General features: G+C 34.7%; 1 protein-coding gene across 1 annotated transcript; it reads right to left on the minus strand.

Moving 5' to 3' along the window:
* Positions 1–11,142: 11,142 nt before the first annotated feature.
* LOC115958019 (precursor of CEP9-like) lies at positions 11,143–11,499 on the minus strand. The gene has a single exon (XM_031076383.1). The coding sequence runs from the start codon at positions 11,497–11,499 to the stop codon at positions 11,143–11,145; it is 357 nt and encodes a 118-aa protein (XP_030932243.1).
* Positions 11,500–18,394: the final 6,895 nt, after the last annotated feature.

Consider the following 18,394-nt stretch of genomic DNA (forward strand, 5'->3'; position numbering starts at 1 on the left):
AAATTTTTTTTTTTTAAACAAATTTGGACAAAATGCCTGAATTAAATTAATTTAAAATTTAGACGATTCAATTGAATAAAAGTAAGGTTAGAAAACTGAAATGAATTTTAATCAAATTTAGATGGTACAATTTATATTTTAGCCTAATAATATCACTGTGTTTTTGGAGGTTACTGGAAGTCTGAAACAGATTTTATAGGGGAGAATCAGATTTGAGAATCATGTCATGTTCAAAAAACAAGAAACATGAAGAATGTATTTATCAAAAAAAAAAAACGTGTGGGATAGAAAGTCAACTACAACGGCGATGGTTTGACGGGTTAGGCTGTGAAGATTGCTGAGGTTACTAAGCCCAAATAGGATTAAGGTGGCCCGTGGAGGAGGATTAAAACTTAAAATACTGGCAAGCCCAGTAAATGCCAACAGATCGGAATAAAAGAGAGGCCCAGTCAGAGCTCAATTTTTCTTTTAAGAATATATTGACAAGGATAGAGAGAAAGGGGTATAAAACCACCACGCATTTTTAGAATGATAGTCATTTCACAAGTGTAATTCATAGTTTAGCCAAAAAATAAAATTTGGATCTTTGTTCCCTTCCTCTAATGTTACTGCATAAGACTTTGAAAGCCACATTTTTTCATGCCATCATTATAATATAAATTTTTAATTTGCTTTAGAGCTGCAAATAGTGTCAAACTATATTAGTTTAAACTTCAAACCAGTTAGCTTGCCCTTTTTTTTTTATCAACTAACCTAACACCAAAAAAATTCTAAATAAATAGGTTTGATCTTCTCTAAAAAAAAATTGTAATTAAATTAAGCAATTTAATTTCTATAAAATTCTCTAAATTTTACTCTCTGTTTTTATTAATACTCATTCATCATATACATATCATATATAAAGATAAAAATAAAATTTCTCAAACTTTTTCATACATTGCTTAGGTTAATGATTAGTTACTGGAACCTCCAAAACAATATATAAAAAAATGTAATCCAAATACCTCCAAAGCAGATACTATTTAGGAATTATCATGTAATCCAAATACAATAGCATAGTTATTTGTTATCTTGTAAACAAACATTTATCCATATATGTAAGTATGTTCGAATATATATATATATATATATATATATATATATAAAAGTAGCCGCTTTTAAAATATTTTCAAGAAAGCAAACCAAAACATAAACTCTTATTATTCCTCTCTTTCTTGTGATAGCAGAAGAACCCCTTCCTATTTTTCGTAAACTGAACAAATTGTTCAGATTGATGGAAATGACTCATTTTTGTGTTTTTCTTTCCTACGTGTCTTCAAGATGTTATGTGGTAGTGTAGTTATATTGGTTTCTCAATGCAATTGGTATCCAATTCTCAATAACAGTGAGGTTAGGGCTACGTTTGGTTCGATGTAAATCGAATTCCGAGTGTAAAATGAATGCAGGGGAAAATGAATTCCCGTAAAGAAATTAAAATCCAGGCACTTGGGTGTGCAATGGAAAATATTCCGGAAAACGATTTCCAGTGTTTGGTAACATTCTGAAAATGCTATTTTTCTACAAAATTTTCACATTTTCTTAGCCATTTTCTCAGCTTCGAAACAAATTTTATATAAGAAAATCCACCAACACCAGCACCCATAGAAAATCCACCACTATCCATACAAAACCCACCACCACACAACACAAAAACCACCAAAACACCACCACCAACACCACCACAACAACAACAAAAAAATCAGAGATCAAAGAGAGAAAGATTGAGAGATTGAGGGAAAGAGAGATAGATCGGGAAAGAGAGATTAGTCTTCAGCAGCGGCACGATGCATGGCATGCGGTCAGTTGTCAAGATCGGAGCTTAACCTATTTCGTCAGTGCATGGCTGGCGATCAAAGAGGTGGGTCTTGGGTGTTTGTGGATCAGTGATGAGGGAGGAGTGGATCAGTGATGGCTGGCGATCGGTGATGAGGGAGAGGCACGGCCCAGATGGTGGTGCCGTCTATCTCAAGTTCAAGTGACCTCTCTCTCTCTCTCTCTCTCTCTCTCTCTTGGTTCGGTGCTTTTTTTTTTCTGGAAATGGTTTGAAGGTAAAATAGATCTATAATCAATTTTACACTTCAGCTAGCCACATTTTACACTCAACGGAAATGATTTTCTGTTTGACCAAATTTTTCATGTGCAACCAAACACATGGCAGGATGTAAAATGATTTCTTGAAATGCTTTTCAGGCAAAACAAACGCACCCTAAAATGTCATGACGACATCCTTCAGGTTGGCTAAATATATACTATATTATATATTTAGATATGTAGGTTGTAATTTGTGAGAGATCCTACTTTAATTTGTGAGAGATCCTACTTGAATTTGAATAATGGAAGTTGTAGGTGCCCAATTTGTTACGATCCCAAGACAGTATTGGGCTCGTACGAAAGGAGGCCCTCACAATATCATTTGTAGAGAGTGGGCTTCAAAGGTATGGCCTTGTGTATAGATAATCTGCTTGATAGTAGTTCCTATGGGAAATACTGCATGGGCGGGTTTGATTTCCCTAGTTAAACCCCTTCCCTTTTTTTTAGCCCCCCCCTCCTCTAGAGCTTTATTTTCTTCTCCTTTTATACTGGTGCTCCATCCCCCTTTTTTGTATCCACGTGTTGATTTTACTTTTGGGGTGCAGGCCTGTCCAATCGACCCATACCTAGAGTGGTTGGGAGTTGCTGGAAAGGCGCATGGGCATGGGTATGGGCCTGTCAGACGCCGAATTCCGTATTACTGTGTTGGCTGCTTTTTCCCTGGCCCTGCCCTTACACTCATTTTGTTCCTCTCTTTGGGCATTTAGTGAAGTGCCGAGGAGGAGGTCGTCCTCGGCAATGGCTCTCCTCGGCTTGGGCCGCGGACCTTAAGATAAACTGGGCCTGGGCCGGGGCTACACTTTCTTTGGCCCTACAATAGCCCCTCAAAAGCCTGCTGCCCGACTTTTAGTTGGGAAGGAGGGTTTTGATAATGTTGGGCCTACATCATAGCCTGTTCTGATTCTGCACTCCATAAATATTTGCATTTTTCCATTTACTCGGGAGTCGTGTCAAACCAAGGGACGCGCCTTTATTTTTCATTCACGCGGAGCCTTTTGATATTTCGGTACTCGAGGCGCGCCTTCACGAGGATCTTCAGATCCTACGGCTGAGGTTGAGGTTGGAAATTGAGTCCAGTCTGCTTTGTCTGTAGCGTTCCTTGGAAATTTGCACAAGTTAAATGCCACCGATCTGCTCTGTGTATAAATAGGATAGGGGGTCACTCCCCTTGCATACAAACCCTTCTGCTTCCTTCAGAAACATAATCCATCCGCCATACTCAGTCTCCATTTTCAGTGTCATTTAGCCTCAGGGCAGTATGCTTGAGGCATGGGTGGGGATGAAGGGTCTTTACCCGTTTCAGAGGCACCGAATCCTCAAGGTGATATGGTACGGACAAGGATGGCACAAGTTCAAGCCGGTCCTCCGCTTTGACAGGGGGAAGATGGTCTTCCTCTCTCTTTTAGTCAAAATCCGAAGCAGGTTCTGGTCATGCCAGATTTTTGGCATGTCAGAAGAAGGAATTTCCGCCATCAACGCCGTCTGCCTTGCCGCAGGCAAATTTTCGCGGGGACTCCCCAACTTCCGGCTCCCTGCACCTTTTCTTCAACGGTGCAGGCCCCAAGTTGGGTTCCCTGCACCTTTTCTTCAGCGGCGCTAGCCCAAAACCAGGTGCTCTCTGCACCTTTTCTTCGAAGGTGCAGGCCCCTCGTCGGGTTCTTTTGCTGCCTGAGTTATGGGCATGTAAAAGTATTGAGGAATGGTTCCCTTACTCAACATCTCGGCGCAGCAGCCAACCTCTCCTCTGTGCTTCTCCTTCGGCTTTATCTTTACTCTCTTGTATTTTTCTTTTACTTACGTAGTTAGCTTTAATGTAAGCTTATTTCAGCTTTTCATTGTACACTGTACTATTCCTTTGTCTTAATAAAAGATGCGTTTATTTCTTTCTAAATACTTTTCTTTTCTGCAACAACTACTTTGTGCATGAATATTAAATATAAGCTTGCCTTTAATGATACTCGGAGCAGAAAAATGCCTTAACACAGATTCCTACTAGTTCAAACTTACGGACATTATCAAGTATAACAATGGTAATCCTCAATAAATTAAACTCTTGGAACTAACCGGGATAACGGCTAAGTGCTGCGCGATGCATGCTAGACCAATGTCCGAGAACGATAAACTCTAAATAATTCATCCGAGAGGGTAGCCGAGCAGTGAGGGACCTCAATTGTGTCTTTTGGTAGCACTTTGCTCTAAATTGCGTCAATCCCTTTGGTACTGAGGGTCCGAGGGTAGGCTGGGCAATCCATTCAGTGTAGGGATTAACCCAACTGTTAATGGGGGAATTCTCCTCGGATAGTTCCTAAGGCCCATGTAACGTAGCTTTTCTTTTAAGTACTTGGTTTCCCCATAGGCTTGAGTCCGAGGACCATACAAGGCCTTGGTTCTGTCCAAAACTTGTAATTTTGCTTTTAAGTAGTTGGTTTCCCCAGAGGCTTGAGTCCGAGGACCATGTAAGGCCTTGGTTCTGTCCAAAACTTGTAATTTTTCTTTTAAGTAGTTGGTTTCCCCAGAGGCTTGGGTCCGAGGACCATACAAGACCTTGGTTCTGTCCAAAACTTGTACTTTTGCTCTTAAGTAGTTGGTTTCCCCAGAGGCTTGAGTCCGAGGACCATACAAGGCCTTGGTTCTGTCCAAAACTTGTAATTTTGCTTTTAAGTAGTTGGTTTCCCCAGAGGCTTGAGTTCGAGGACCATGCAAGGCCTTGTTCTGTCCAAAACTTGTAATTTTGCTTTTAAGTAGTTGGTTTCCCCAGAGGCTTGAGTCGAGGACCATGCAAGGCCTTGGTTCTGTCCAAAACTTGTAATTTTTCTTCTAAGTAGTTGGTTTCCCCAGAGGCTTGAGTCCGAGGACCATGCAAGGCCTTGGTTCTGTCCAAAACTTGTACTTTTGCTCTAAGTAGTTGGTTTCCCCAGAGGCTTGAGTCCGAGGACCATGCAAGGCCTTGGTTCTGTCCAAAACTTGTAAAGTAGTTTTCTTCTAAGTAGTTGGTTTCCCCAAAGGCTTGAGTCTGAGGACCATGCAAGGCCTTGGTTCTGTCCAAAACTTGTAATTTTTCTTCTAAGTAGTTGGTTTCCCCAGAGGCTTGAGTCCGAGGACCATGCAAGGCCTTGGTTCTGTCCAAAACTTGTAATTTTGCTTTTAAGTAGTTGGTTTCCCCAGAGGCTTGAGTCCGAGGACCATGCAAGGCCTTGGTTCTGTCCAAAACTTGTAATTTTTCTTCTAAGTAGTTGGTTTCCCCAGAGGCTTGAGTCCGAGGACCATGCAAGGCCTTGGTTCTGTCCAAAACTTGTACTTTTTGCTTTTCTCATTTGTGGGGCCTTGACTTTAAGGGAATGAAATCCTCGGCCGAGCCCCTTGAACCATCTACGTGGCTGACGCTATAAGTGTAGCCCCTAGTTAAGGATCATAGCCCCTATCGAAGCTTTACGCTAGAGCACTGTAAGTGGCTGGTAGAAACAACACGGGTATTGTCTCAAACCATCATCTATGCCAAGACACAAACCTTCCCATAGACGGCGCCAATTGTAGGTGCCCAATTTGTTACGATCCCAAGACAGTATTGGGCTCGTACAAAAGGAGGCCCTCACAATATCATTTGTAAAGAGTGGGTTTCAAAGGTATGGCCTTGGGCATAGATAATCTGCTTGATAGTAGTTCCTATGGGAAATACTGCATGGGCGGGTTTGATTTCCCTAGTTAAACCCCTTCCCTTTTTTTTAGCCCCCCCTCCTCTAGAGCTTTATTTTCTTCTCCTTTTATACTGGTGCTCCATCCCCCTTTTTTGTATCCACGTGTTGATTTTACTTTTGGGGTGCAGGCCTGTCCAGTCGACCCATACCTAGAGTGGTTGGGAGTTGCTGGAAAGGCGCATGGGCATGGGTATGGGCCTGTCAGACGCCGAATTCCGTATTACTGTGTTGGCTGCTTTTTCCCTGGCCCTGCCCTTACACTCATTTTGTTCCTCTCTTTGGGCATTTAGTGAAGTGCCGAGGAGGAGGTCGTCCTCGGCAATGGCTCTCCTCGACTTGGGCCGCGGACTTTAAGATAAACTGAGCCTGGGCCGGGGCTACACTTTCTTTGGCCCCACAACTGGAAAATGAGATAGTTTTGTAGAAAATGCTCTTTGAAAAATGAACAATTTTCCAGAAAATATTAATGCTGAAACAAACAGAGCATAAATATGTATTTTCATTAACTTTTGAAAATTAGAAATTGAAAACAACCTTTTACATGTTTTCAGTTTCCTTCACAAATTGAGTTTTGAGAATAATTTTTGTTTTTTGTTTATTTTGGATTGCCAAACAAGTTTTTAAGTCTCAAAAATATAAAATTTTTTTTGGAAACAGAAAATAAAGGGAAAAAGCAGTTACCAAACATACCCTAATTATTTATAACAACTTCTTTTTCCTTCATTTATTTAATTATATCCTAATTCACCACTAGATAGGGGGAGCAGTGTATTTTTGTAAAAGATTTTACCTTAAAAAAAGATTTCACAAAATTGTATAAAGGGTTTTACGATTAATGGAAAACATTTTTAGGTTTAATCAAATTTTACAATGAAACAAATATAATAAAACACTACAAACATTTTACAGCAAAACAAACAAAACGAAATATTACAACCACGTTACTATAAAGTGTTTTGGTTTTTAATTTGTTTATTTGTACACAACATCAGGGTAGTGTAAGATTACCAAAAAAGTTACATTAGAGCATTCTTAGCGAATAATTCAAAATCCAGTTTGCATTTCCATGTAGTAATTAAAACTCCTAAAGATTAGCTTATGAATTACTGTAGTAAATAATAAACATTGCTATAGTATTGTAGGGACTAGGACCCAAAATAGTGTATTGGGCCTTGGGCCTTGTCCGAGGACATAGACAAGTTCGGGGAGAAACGAATAGTTATTAAGGTGTTCCTAATTAAAGTCTCATAAGTGGGGGATGAATGGAACAAGATTCGAGGAGGAATACCTCCTCGGATACAACGAATGTAGTCTAAGTGTGTACTCTGGCAATTAAAGTGACTCTCCAAAAGGCTCTAACGATAAAAACGTGCCACATAAACATACAAGAAGGAAGGAAACTCAAAATATCTAAGGAAAAACTGCTACCATCGCATTAAATGCATTGCAGCTACTTTTCTGGCCTCATTTATGTGGAGAAGACCTCTGAACAATGTTGTATTGGCTAGCACAACTCACAGAAGGCTGAAAGAGGTGTTTGATGGGACAAGTACTCAAGTAGGGACTCAAATGATCAACAAGTGTAGGATCAAGATGATCCAAAAGAAACTATATAATGTAAGAGACCCTCCATGAGAAAGGAATCGGAAGGGGAGAGAAAAAAGAGTATAGCAATCCAAATCATTCTAATATTCTAGAGCGATCACTATATACAGATTTAACCTCCTTGGACTGAAAGTTTATTGATATCAGCATCCTTTATTTGTGTCTGATCACCATGCAATTCAATATTAGCCGTTGTCTAATTCATTAAGACCTAGTTCTTTGACTCATTCTCTATAAATTCATTGTATTGGGCTCAGTAGATCAAGACTCCACACATTTTGGGATTGGGCCTCGAACTGTGACCCTACAAGTATTATGCAAATATACATATTATTGTCTCACGGTGTAAAACATATTTTGTTTGTTTTTGGTTGTTGCTATTGTTGCAGATGGTGTAAAAAAAAGCTACTTCATTATGATTTAGTGTAAAATAAAGAATGAGATATAGGACGTGTTGTTTAAGTGATAATGGGAATGCAGAATGCTTTATATATAAAGAATCCAATGTGAATGCTCTTACCATAAATAATAAATTATGATAATCTCATTACTTTATTAAATGATGGTAATCTCATATTACCTATTTATGGGAATTTAATATTTTACACAAAATTGTCCATTGACTTCATTCTTATAAATTTTAATTACAAAATTATTATATTTTCCTTATTCCAGTGTCTAGACCCTAGCAAAGCCCCTTTCTCACTAGCCTTATTTCAAACCCTAGTCTAGTCGTAATCTTTTGCTAAATGTTCTAAATATTTAGGGCATGTTTGATAGACTTTAATAGGCATTGTAATGTAATAGTTATTCCTATGGTTTAGTTATTCTTTATTTTGGTTATGTTTTTATTACAAGAAATAGTTATTCCTTATGAATAGTTATTCTTCAAAATGAGGAATAATCATTCCTCTTTAAAAGGTTGTATTAACTATTCTTTAATAAGTGCAATAATTTCAAAACTTAATATATTTCTAAATAAACAAACTTTCCATATAAATCTGACAATTATAAAAATAAAAAATTATAAAAAATAACACATGTCTTTCTTAAATTTAAAAATAATAATTTTTAAGGAGATATAATTGTATGAGTAAGATATTTCCTAAAATAAATGTTAAGTTTCATTCTAATGTTATAACTCACAACCAAACTAATAAATAGGTTTAGTTATTACATTACAACATACTTTATTACTAGTAATAAAGATTACAATTCCTGTAGTAATCCTCATTCAGTGTACAAAACGTACCCTTAGTTATTTACCACTCCATAAAAATTACACTATAACATCGACAAATAAGATGGTTTAAGTCCTGGACATTCGAAATATCATGAAGCGTCAGTAAAATTAAAAGACTCCAAGTGTTAGGGTAATAAATCTAATTTTCAATATAATATCATTATTACATGAATCAATTGGCAATATTGAATCTGTTTGTAATTTGTAACTGTTCCTAAAATACTTCCACATCTGTTTGTAATTTGTAACTGTTTCTAAAATACTTCCACATCTGTTTGTAATTTGTAATTGTTTCTAAAATACTTCCACTCACATGTATAAACATGTCAAAGCTACAAACTTAGAAGGAAGAAAAAAATTGCATAAAGCTGTTGCTATCCTTAATGTCCATCCATCACTCAAGAAAGCCTACTCATCAAGGGACAACAACAGTCGAAAGTCAATTTCTCTAGGATTTGATTCCCCATTCAGGAAAATTCCCAAAAATTCCTTGCCAATATAAGTTGGTGTGGGCCATCAGGCAATTGAAAGGCATTAGTCTATTAAAAAGGCAGACATCTCTCTCTCTCTATGGTGCAACAAAGTTTATTTATTCCATTCTTGCTTTTGGAGTGATGACAATGAATAGTATCAAATTGCTAATCAAATTATATATTTGGTTATAATATACTAGTTGGTATTAGCACCTATGGTTTTAATAATAATTTAAATGAATGACCTTATTTATCATGGAAGACTTGGAAGTCAAGAGATAGTTCACTTTGATTGTCAATCATTAGAACAATCTATTAAATTATTTGGCTCTCATGATTCAGATAAGTTTTTTTTTTAGGGTTTTGTTTTGTTTGAAACCTCATGATTCAGATAGTTAATAATCAATATTAATGCTCCATTCTTAATTAGTATGTGTAATATTACCGTCAGCTGCTTTCAATGTGTGGCCAGATTGGTAAAGCTCAAATTACAGGTTCCGATGGAAGTGAATCAAGTCATAATATATATATCCGAACTCCATGTATACACTTTTTTTTAAAAATTTGTTTTATAGAAAAGGTTAATTAGAAAGAACCCTGTGTGTTCTTCACTCTAACTATTTTTGTTGTTAATATATAGGATGGCTGTTAATCTTGTACAAATACAATCTTCCTTCTTCTTCTTGTTCTTCCTTTTTTTATTTTTTTTATTATTTTTTTTAACACAGTTCTTTCAATATTATATATACATATATATATCGAATTATATTCCGAACTCCAAGTATACCCTTTTTTTTATTTTATAGAAAAGGTTAGAAAGAACTCTGTGTATTCTTCACTATAACTATTTTTGTTGTTAATATATGGGATGGCTGTTAATCTTGTGCAAATAAAATCTTCCTTCTTCTTCTTCTTCTTCTTCTTCTTTTTTGTTTTTTTTTTTTAATAACACAGTTCTTGCAATATTATATATAAGCTAAACTCACCATCTATCTAATTATATATAACATAAGATATCAACTTGAAACTGTATTTGCAATATTTTTATCAATAGAGCAAGACTTAGGTACAGTACTTAGGTGCTGTTCTTTAAATTCATCTTTTAAAATTCTGCCATGTAATTTTTTTTTCATGAATGAAAGTGTATTTTTTAAGTTAAATTAAGGCTTCAACTACAACAGATTCAAAGACAAAGTCCAATTTTATTGATTGATACTATAGGATTACATACAATGATACAACCTTGGATAGCTCAGAAATAGCAAATGATATCTTAGACTAAATTAGTATAATTAAGGCTTCAACTACAACGGATACAAAGTAATTAACAAAGTCCAATTTTATTGACTGATACCTTAGGATTACATACAATGATACAACCTTGGATGGCTCAGAAATAGCAAATGATATCTTAGACTAAATTAGTATAATTAAGGCTTCAATTACAACAGATACAAAGTAACAAAGTCCAATTTTATTGATTGATACCATAGGATTACATACAATGATATAAGAGTAATGCTACAGTCGCAAACTATTTTACAATATTTTTACAAATTGTTGATGTGACTAACTTTTTATTGGTTTTTATCTAAATCCACTATTAATTACTTTTTCATTTATCAATAACCACCCACGACATCAACAGTTTGTAAAATTTTTTGTAAAAAAGTTTGTATCTCTAGCATGATACAAATACACAAGAGACTAGGAAATACATATGCATCATTATCAGCCAAACCAAATCTAAATTTCTTAATATTTCACAACAATAAACTGATTTATTCTTATGAACAATTGATAGTAATCATGCATGCAGTTTTGAGACAGAAAAATTATTAGATATTTTTAGAATACAGAAACGTAATGCTCTCTCCTCTCACGCATGGTGAATCTCACTATTAATATAATTAGTGAAACTTATTATATTAATATAAGAGGAGGAACACCATGTTACTGTACTCAATACCTAATAATTAGTCATGTAAATATATGTCTACTCGTTTGGATCCACGCTTTGAGATCCTTTGGAGTGACCAGCACCAGGACTGTGACCTGGATCAGTGGGTCGGAAATCATCAGTTCTGCTTTCTTCAACATGAGTTTGACCACTACCAGCTGGTGGTGCAGATTCAGTACCTGCAGCTTCATGGTCTAAAATGCCACGGCGCAAGTGATTGAGACTATTTCTCATTTCCCGAACAATTTTCTCACAAATAGCTACGTGATTCTGATCACATTTCTTAATGTTCTGTGTCCTCAACTGCCTAGTTCCCTCAGTGGCAATAATCCCATAAGAAAAGACTATTGCAAGAAGGAAAGCAATTGTGTAAATGAGCTTGAAAGTGGCCATGAGAGATTATTAAAAAGAATGATTTTGTTTCTGAATTGACTAAGCAAGAATGTGAGTGTGTGTGTGTGTGTGTGAGAGAGAGAGAGAGAGAGAGAAAGAAGGGTTGGCATGCAAGTGCTATTGTATCCGAGGGTATATATAGGCCTAGAGAGTTGGGTAATGCGGCTGTGAATTATATTAATATAATATAAAATTTTCTAATTAAAATGTTGGAAATTCTAAGTTGGTACATTGTAAACGATTCCTATGATTATGTTTGCCAAGTTTTTTCTTGGAAGGGACTACATGAGTATATTCTATGTTGTTTTGAGGATCTAGATCCCCATTGTGCATGTGCCATGCAACTATTCTCCATTTCTCTACATATAACTTACATTGAGAAAATACTAATGTCTGGACTATAATAGATCAAAATAGTGCGAAACATCTATACGACTATACCCACTAGCCAAGGCATGACAAGACATAATTTCTGGTGCGAATCCATCATTTTACTTCAGTGTTTAGCCCTTGAATCTTGCTCAAAATTCTGTAGCTGTTCACTTTAATGCGTCACATTTCACGTGCTACCATGATCAACTACACCTATCTTTAATTGTTTGCACGAAAAGATCTCTATGGAATTGAAAGAGATGTAACCAAATGGTCATGTGCGTTTGGAATCTCCCAAGTCCTAGCTTATTTGCAAAAAAATGAGACAAGAACTTATTCTTCAAACAAATACAACTTAATTTATATTCTTTTACTAAAAATCTGAAATATGAGGTATTGTTAAACAAGCGGGTGTGTTAACGGATGTATTTAGAACAATTGTTAAGAGAAAAAACGAATTCTACTTATATTGAGAAGCAACAAAAATAGTAAGAATTAATAAAAATTTAGAATTTTTTTTTTACTTTAATTAACTCGGTTGCATTGAGAATGCCACCTTAATAATTGTCCTTACACACGCAAGTTTAAGTAACTAGTAAGCTAGCCAAAAATAGATTTCTTAAACAAGTAACTAATAAGCTAACCAAAAATAGATTTCTTAAGGTATATTTGGCAAGTTGGAAGGTTCTATATGCATATAATCATAGGGAACACCAAATTAGTATCCTTCATTAACAATAAAAAGTGGCTTTATGTTTTTAAATGCTCTTTCTTTTAGAACGATTCAGCTCATGATATGTGTATGTTTAGTTGCTTACAATATGTATTATTGTATGTTCATCAATAATAACAAAAATACAATATCAACAACAATAATAATAATAAAATTACTTTTGCTCTACATGTACAATATATAATTTAGTTTTTGCTTGCTAGTGGCCATTTGCGTCGGTTGGTAATGATGAAAGAATCAAAGTACGATTTTTGTGGCGGTTCTTTTTGACTGAAAGTCCTTCCTTTCAGGCACCCCTTCAAAACGAAACAGGAGTTTCTTTGTTGGGCACTTCAGAAGGCTAAAAACAAACTAGCAAAAGAGAAAGGAAAATGTTGAAAATAAAATCCCTAGTAAATACCTACCCCTCTCTGTGTTTTTGTGTGTGTGATTTTAAGAGGAGGCTTTTAATTTTTATGAGCTCATCATGAGCTTAATAGTCTTGAAATGTTTTGGTTGCCCTTCAATATGTTTCTTGGTTGCCATGATTAGGGCTCCACAAGTATTGAACCATACATTAACGGAGGTGCCGGCTTAGAAATGGTAACCAAGTTGGAATTGATCTCTGTATATACATGCATGCATATAGTAGAGCTAAAGTTTAAGTACCGGGTAAGGCCTAGCTTATAGGTGCGTAGGTCCAAATTCTAAATCATGAGGGAAAAAGAATAAGTTACAATTATATATATTTTTACATAACAAAGTAAAAAATAAATTAATAAATTAATGAAAACAAGTTCATCCAAACACGTCATTAATTAATTATTAAGTTCATTGTGATATATGAGTTATTCACTAATAAGTTATTGTCACGCATGTATTATAAAATTATCGTACCCATTATGAATTTTCATGCATATTATTTGTTTGGTTGCAAATTAATCAAGTAAATCCAAGTGCACATATAGCATAACGTGGGTCTCTTTAAAATATTTGCACATCTATATTTCAATGACTAAAGAGCATTTTAGTTTTGATAAATTGAAAATAATAACCTCATCTAATATCCAATTAACAAAGGTCAATCTTTCATTTTCCACATAATCCTTTTCTACCTCTTCATTGTTCCCAAATTAAGTCTTGATTTTTTGGGGGGTACTATTATCATTATGTACGTAGATATGAACGGTGGAAGATTTACTTATTTCAAATTTCTCTGCAAAAACAAAATGAAAGATTTTCATACTATGATTTAACTTCTTTTTTATTTGAGTTTATATATATATATATATACATATTTATATGTCTTTTTTTTTAGAATAAGTTTAATTATATATATATATGTGATACTGTTGCTATATTTTTATTTAATATTTGTCACGCTGTTGTTGATTTTAAAGCAAAACATACAATTTTATATTTTTGAGAATTTTATCAATTTTTTAACAAATCAAATATGATTTTATATATTTATTTCTATATATATATATATATATATTCTTATTTATATAATAGTTAGAATAGTAAGGTGAAAGATTTGAAAGCTAGTCTTGATAACATAAACATAATTAAATTCTCGAATGTTCAAGGTACTAAGGCATTAAGTTTAAACAAATCTATAGTAGTATGGTATTATGAGGGACATGTGAGATTCTTTGAGCCAGACACTACGTAATCTTCCTTTAAATCACATTACATCAACAATTAAGTAAGTTAAAAGAGGATTTAGATCTTGATGCACAAACTAAAAATGTTAAGTGATCTTGACCGTGGGCGCACTAACTTTTCAATACGTTTACTAGTAAAAGAAAGGTCAAGAGCCTCTCAAACCCCACACAGAATGTCCCTAAAGGGAAGAGGACCCCTTTGTCCATTAACAAATATATAAAATCCCAGAGAAGTTAATTGGTATTTCAAATGAATCTAATGATTCTCTTTTGTTCTCAAATGTCCCCCATGCGGCCATGCCTTTTTCTCTTTCTCTCTCTACCAAAAAATGACAAAATTATGTGGTTGGCTCCTCAAAGTTTGGGGAGGCTCATCTCACCACTTAATGAGTTTGGGCCAAGAACATGACTACTTGCAGTCATTGAGATAGTGGTATTGGTTGTTACAAGTCGTGGGATGGGATGTTGGCGATTACGACTGAGCTTAAAAATGAAAACCACTCATTCTAGACAATAATGGTAGTACCACACATTTTTACAAACACTTTGCTATAATTGTTTTACATGGTAGATTGCGATTGATTATCTGTTACTATTATATGAACCCATATTTTTTTCTCCCTCCGTTCACTATTTGTCATGTCGGACAATTGTGAGAAAATGTATGTGTAAGTATGTGATTCTAATATTATTGAACTTTAGTCTTTGAAACAAAACAAGAGAAAGGTATATGGACACACATTTGTCACATGTTACCCCAATTTGTGCATATATATGGTGGTGATTGGATTGTTATTCACCGAGTACAAGTGATAGACTAATAGTCATATTTAGTGGTGATTGAATTGTTTTTCATAAAATACAATTGTGGTCTCATAGGTAAGTAAGTAATCTAATCATTAAGTTGACAAATGTGTAAATTGTGTTAAAATGTGTAGTAAATTATGTCTCACTAAGAGAATTGGAAACAAAAATCCAATTATGGTACTAAAAAGGAGTCTTTGAAAGCACCGTGGATCCTTTTTAATTTGACTTGAGATTTTGTCATAGTTTATTTTCAGTTTACTTAACTTATATATAAAATTTTGACGATTTTCTTTTTTCAATTACAGTTCTAATTACACTTGACTTTTTTTAAGCCTGGTAAATCAATGAAAATTAATTCTTTCAAACTTCTTGGAAGATAAATTCCTAGAGAAATAAATGAACCAAACTGTTTATAAATTAACATTTCAAACTTGATTTAATAAAAGTTTGTTCATATTTGCTTGTTTATAAATAAGACAAACTTGAGCATTTTTTAGGCTTGTTTAATAAACAAGCTAAGCCCAAGAAAAAAAAAAAAAAAGATTCATAAATCATAATAGGCTTATGAACATTAGGGTTTGATATAAAACAAATTGAGTCTAAACTTATTTATGAGATTGTTAATAAGCTTAATATGAGCTTCACAATTAAACACATATATTACTAAGACTTTAATCAATTGAGAGTTAAAAGTTGGAACCATTCTCCAAACCAAATAGGCTTGATGGGACTTAATAATGTACTTGTGTTAAATCACATAAACCAACTACCCTACCAATTCGTACGAAGAGCTACGTCATGAGGAAGTGAAAACCCAACTATAATTTAATAAAGAGAGAGCATTAAGCTTCATAAATTATTCGATACTCATGTGAAATAAAATAATAATACACCATAATCTTGCTCTGGCTCAAATTTTCAAGGTGGTAAATTATTTTTTTCAAACCGCACGATAGAAAAAGGAGTTCTTGGCTTTGATGCATATGATCATGCGCTCTTGGCACCTTATATATTTGCACAAAGCAATTGTTCCAAATACTTGACCAAAGATCATGAGGGGAGATATTCAATGAATGACTAGAAACTGAACTAATTAAATATTCAAACACATAAAATTTCTATGATCTATTGATTTCTTTTTCTTTTATTCTTGCATTGACTCACAATGAAGATTTTCCAAATAAAATATACATTTGAAAGGTCACTTATGGTGGAATAAAAACTCTAGATTGTTGATATGATTGTTATTCGCTGTGGACACATTAACAAATTTAAGTCACTTCGTTGTTGGTTTCTTGTTTGTTTATGTTTGTTTTTTTTTTTGGGTAGAAAATAGACTTTCTATATGTATCTCACTAGAGTTAACTCTTTAATATCGAATTAAAATTTTGATCGAAAGTTCGCATGTCTATTGCTAGAGTAAATCTTAACCTCCCTCTAGTGAGATTCTTAAACTCAACTTTATTTTACTTTAAATATATTTTGTTGGGCTTTATGGAGCCTAGTTATATTTAATCCGGTTGACGACCTGACCCGACCAAATAATGTTGCATGGTTTTTAATGGGAGATTTTCTGAGGTTTAGTCCATAGAGCGAAGGCTTGGGCCGACAAGCCTAAGCCGTACTCCCGGGAAAATTTTTTGGCTCGTTTTGTAACCCATTGTAAATCTTGTGCACAGGATGTAGAAAATGCAGTTTTGGTGATTAGGGTTCGTTGATGTAGTTTTTTGAGAGAGAGAAAAACTTTACTGCCGCACTTTGTATTTTTTCCCTCATAATAGTGAAATCTCTGCAACTCCATGGACATAGGCAAATTGCCGAACACGTAAATATTGTCTTGTGCATGTGATTGTTTTTCTTTGGCGAGGTTTTCTCTATTTTTTGCTTCTCACAGGTTGGAAATTTCGGGTTAATTCCCTACATATTCTTCATTCTTCCCGTTAAGTTCTAAGTAATTAGGAACTAATGTATTAGAACTTCATTTTGTATGTTGGTAAACTATGATCAAAACAAGTTTAGTCTTGTTTTAGACTGTCTCAAAGTATAGGCCTTTTATATAAAGTTGGAATCGAGTTATTGCAAAATTGAGTGTGCAATTTTGTTTGACTCGATTGATCGAGAATTAGACTCGATCGATCGAAAGTCGTGCAGATTGTTTTTTTTTGCAGAATTTCCAACTCAGCCCTAAGCCCATATGAAGTGTAGGGTTTTATGTTTTGCCCTAAGTATAAAAGGGAAACCCTAACCACGTTTTTGAGGTTGCTCCTTATACTGTGTGTGTGAATCTTTTATGAGATCTAGAGGTGTTTGCCTTCACACATACTTAGGGTTTCCAAGATTCAAGATTATGTCAAGAACTTGGTAATCATTCAGTTGCTGCATTCAAGAAGCTTAAAGATACACAAGTTGGTGTGCTTGTACTTGCTGAAAATCCAAAAAAGAAGTAGTTCGTGGACTCGGAGTTGTCACGTGGTCGTGGTAGTAAGTTTCCTACTCGATGTAGCAATAGGATGTTAGTGGTTTTAGTCACTATTATGTAAATTTCAATTCTTTCATAGTGGATTCAGGTTTACCTTGAGGATAGCTAGATTAAATCCTCTCCAGGTTTTTACCGGTTTGATTTCCTAGGTCATCATATCTTTGTATTCTTTATTTTCTGCACTTTACATTGATATGATATATTTGTGTTAACCTAGATCTGATAATTTGACTAAGTAATCACTTGGCTAAATAACTAGATTAATCTGGTTGTATTTAAGGGGTCTAAAAACAAATAAGTGGTATAAGAGCGGGTTGCTCTCTTGTTGCAGATCCTTTGATCTCTAAATTGATCCTTGACCCCGGTTGTCATGAAACACGGACACTCTCTTGTTATTCCACCTCACTTTGATAGGAATAACTATGCTTATTGGAAAGTAAGGATGAAAGCATTCCTGAAGTCTATTGATGAGAGAGTCTGAAACTCCATTGAATACGGATGGGAGAAGCCCATTACTCTTATTAGTGAGTGGCAAACTTCTCAAAAAGAAGCAGCCACATTCAATAGCAAAACTATGAATGCTATCTTTAATGCTGCTTTTATGGAGGAATTTAAGAGAATCTCTAATGTTGAGGTTGCTCATATTGCTTGGAATATCCTCCAAACTGTGCATGAAAGCACAAAGGCAGTTAAAATTAATAAGTTGTAGCAATTAATAATTAAATTTGAAAGCATTAGGATATCTGATGATGAATCTTTTGATGAATTCTATGCTAAGCTTAATGATATGGTTAATTTTCATATAATCTCAGTGAAATCTATGATCAACCTAAAATTGTTAGGAAAATTTTTAGATTT

Source organism: Quercus lobata, chromosome 2 (genome assembly GCF_001633185.2).
Source record: "Quercus lobata isolate SW786 chromosome 2, ValleyOak3.0 Primary Assembly, whole genome shotgun sequence".
Lineage (NCBI taxonomy): Eukaryota > Viridiplantae > Streptophyta > Magnoliopsida > Fagales > Fagaceae > Quercus > Quercus lobata.

Excerpts from the sequence above, each read along its gene's own strand:
- LOC115958019 (XM_031076383.1), bottom strand. The coding sequence starts at position 11,499 with ATGGCCACTTTCAAGCTCATTTACACAATTGCTTTCCTTCTTGCAATA.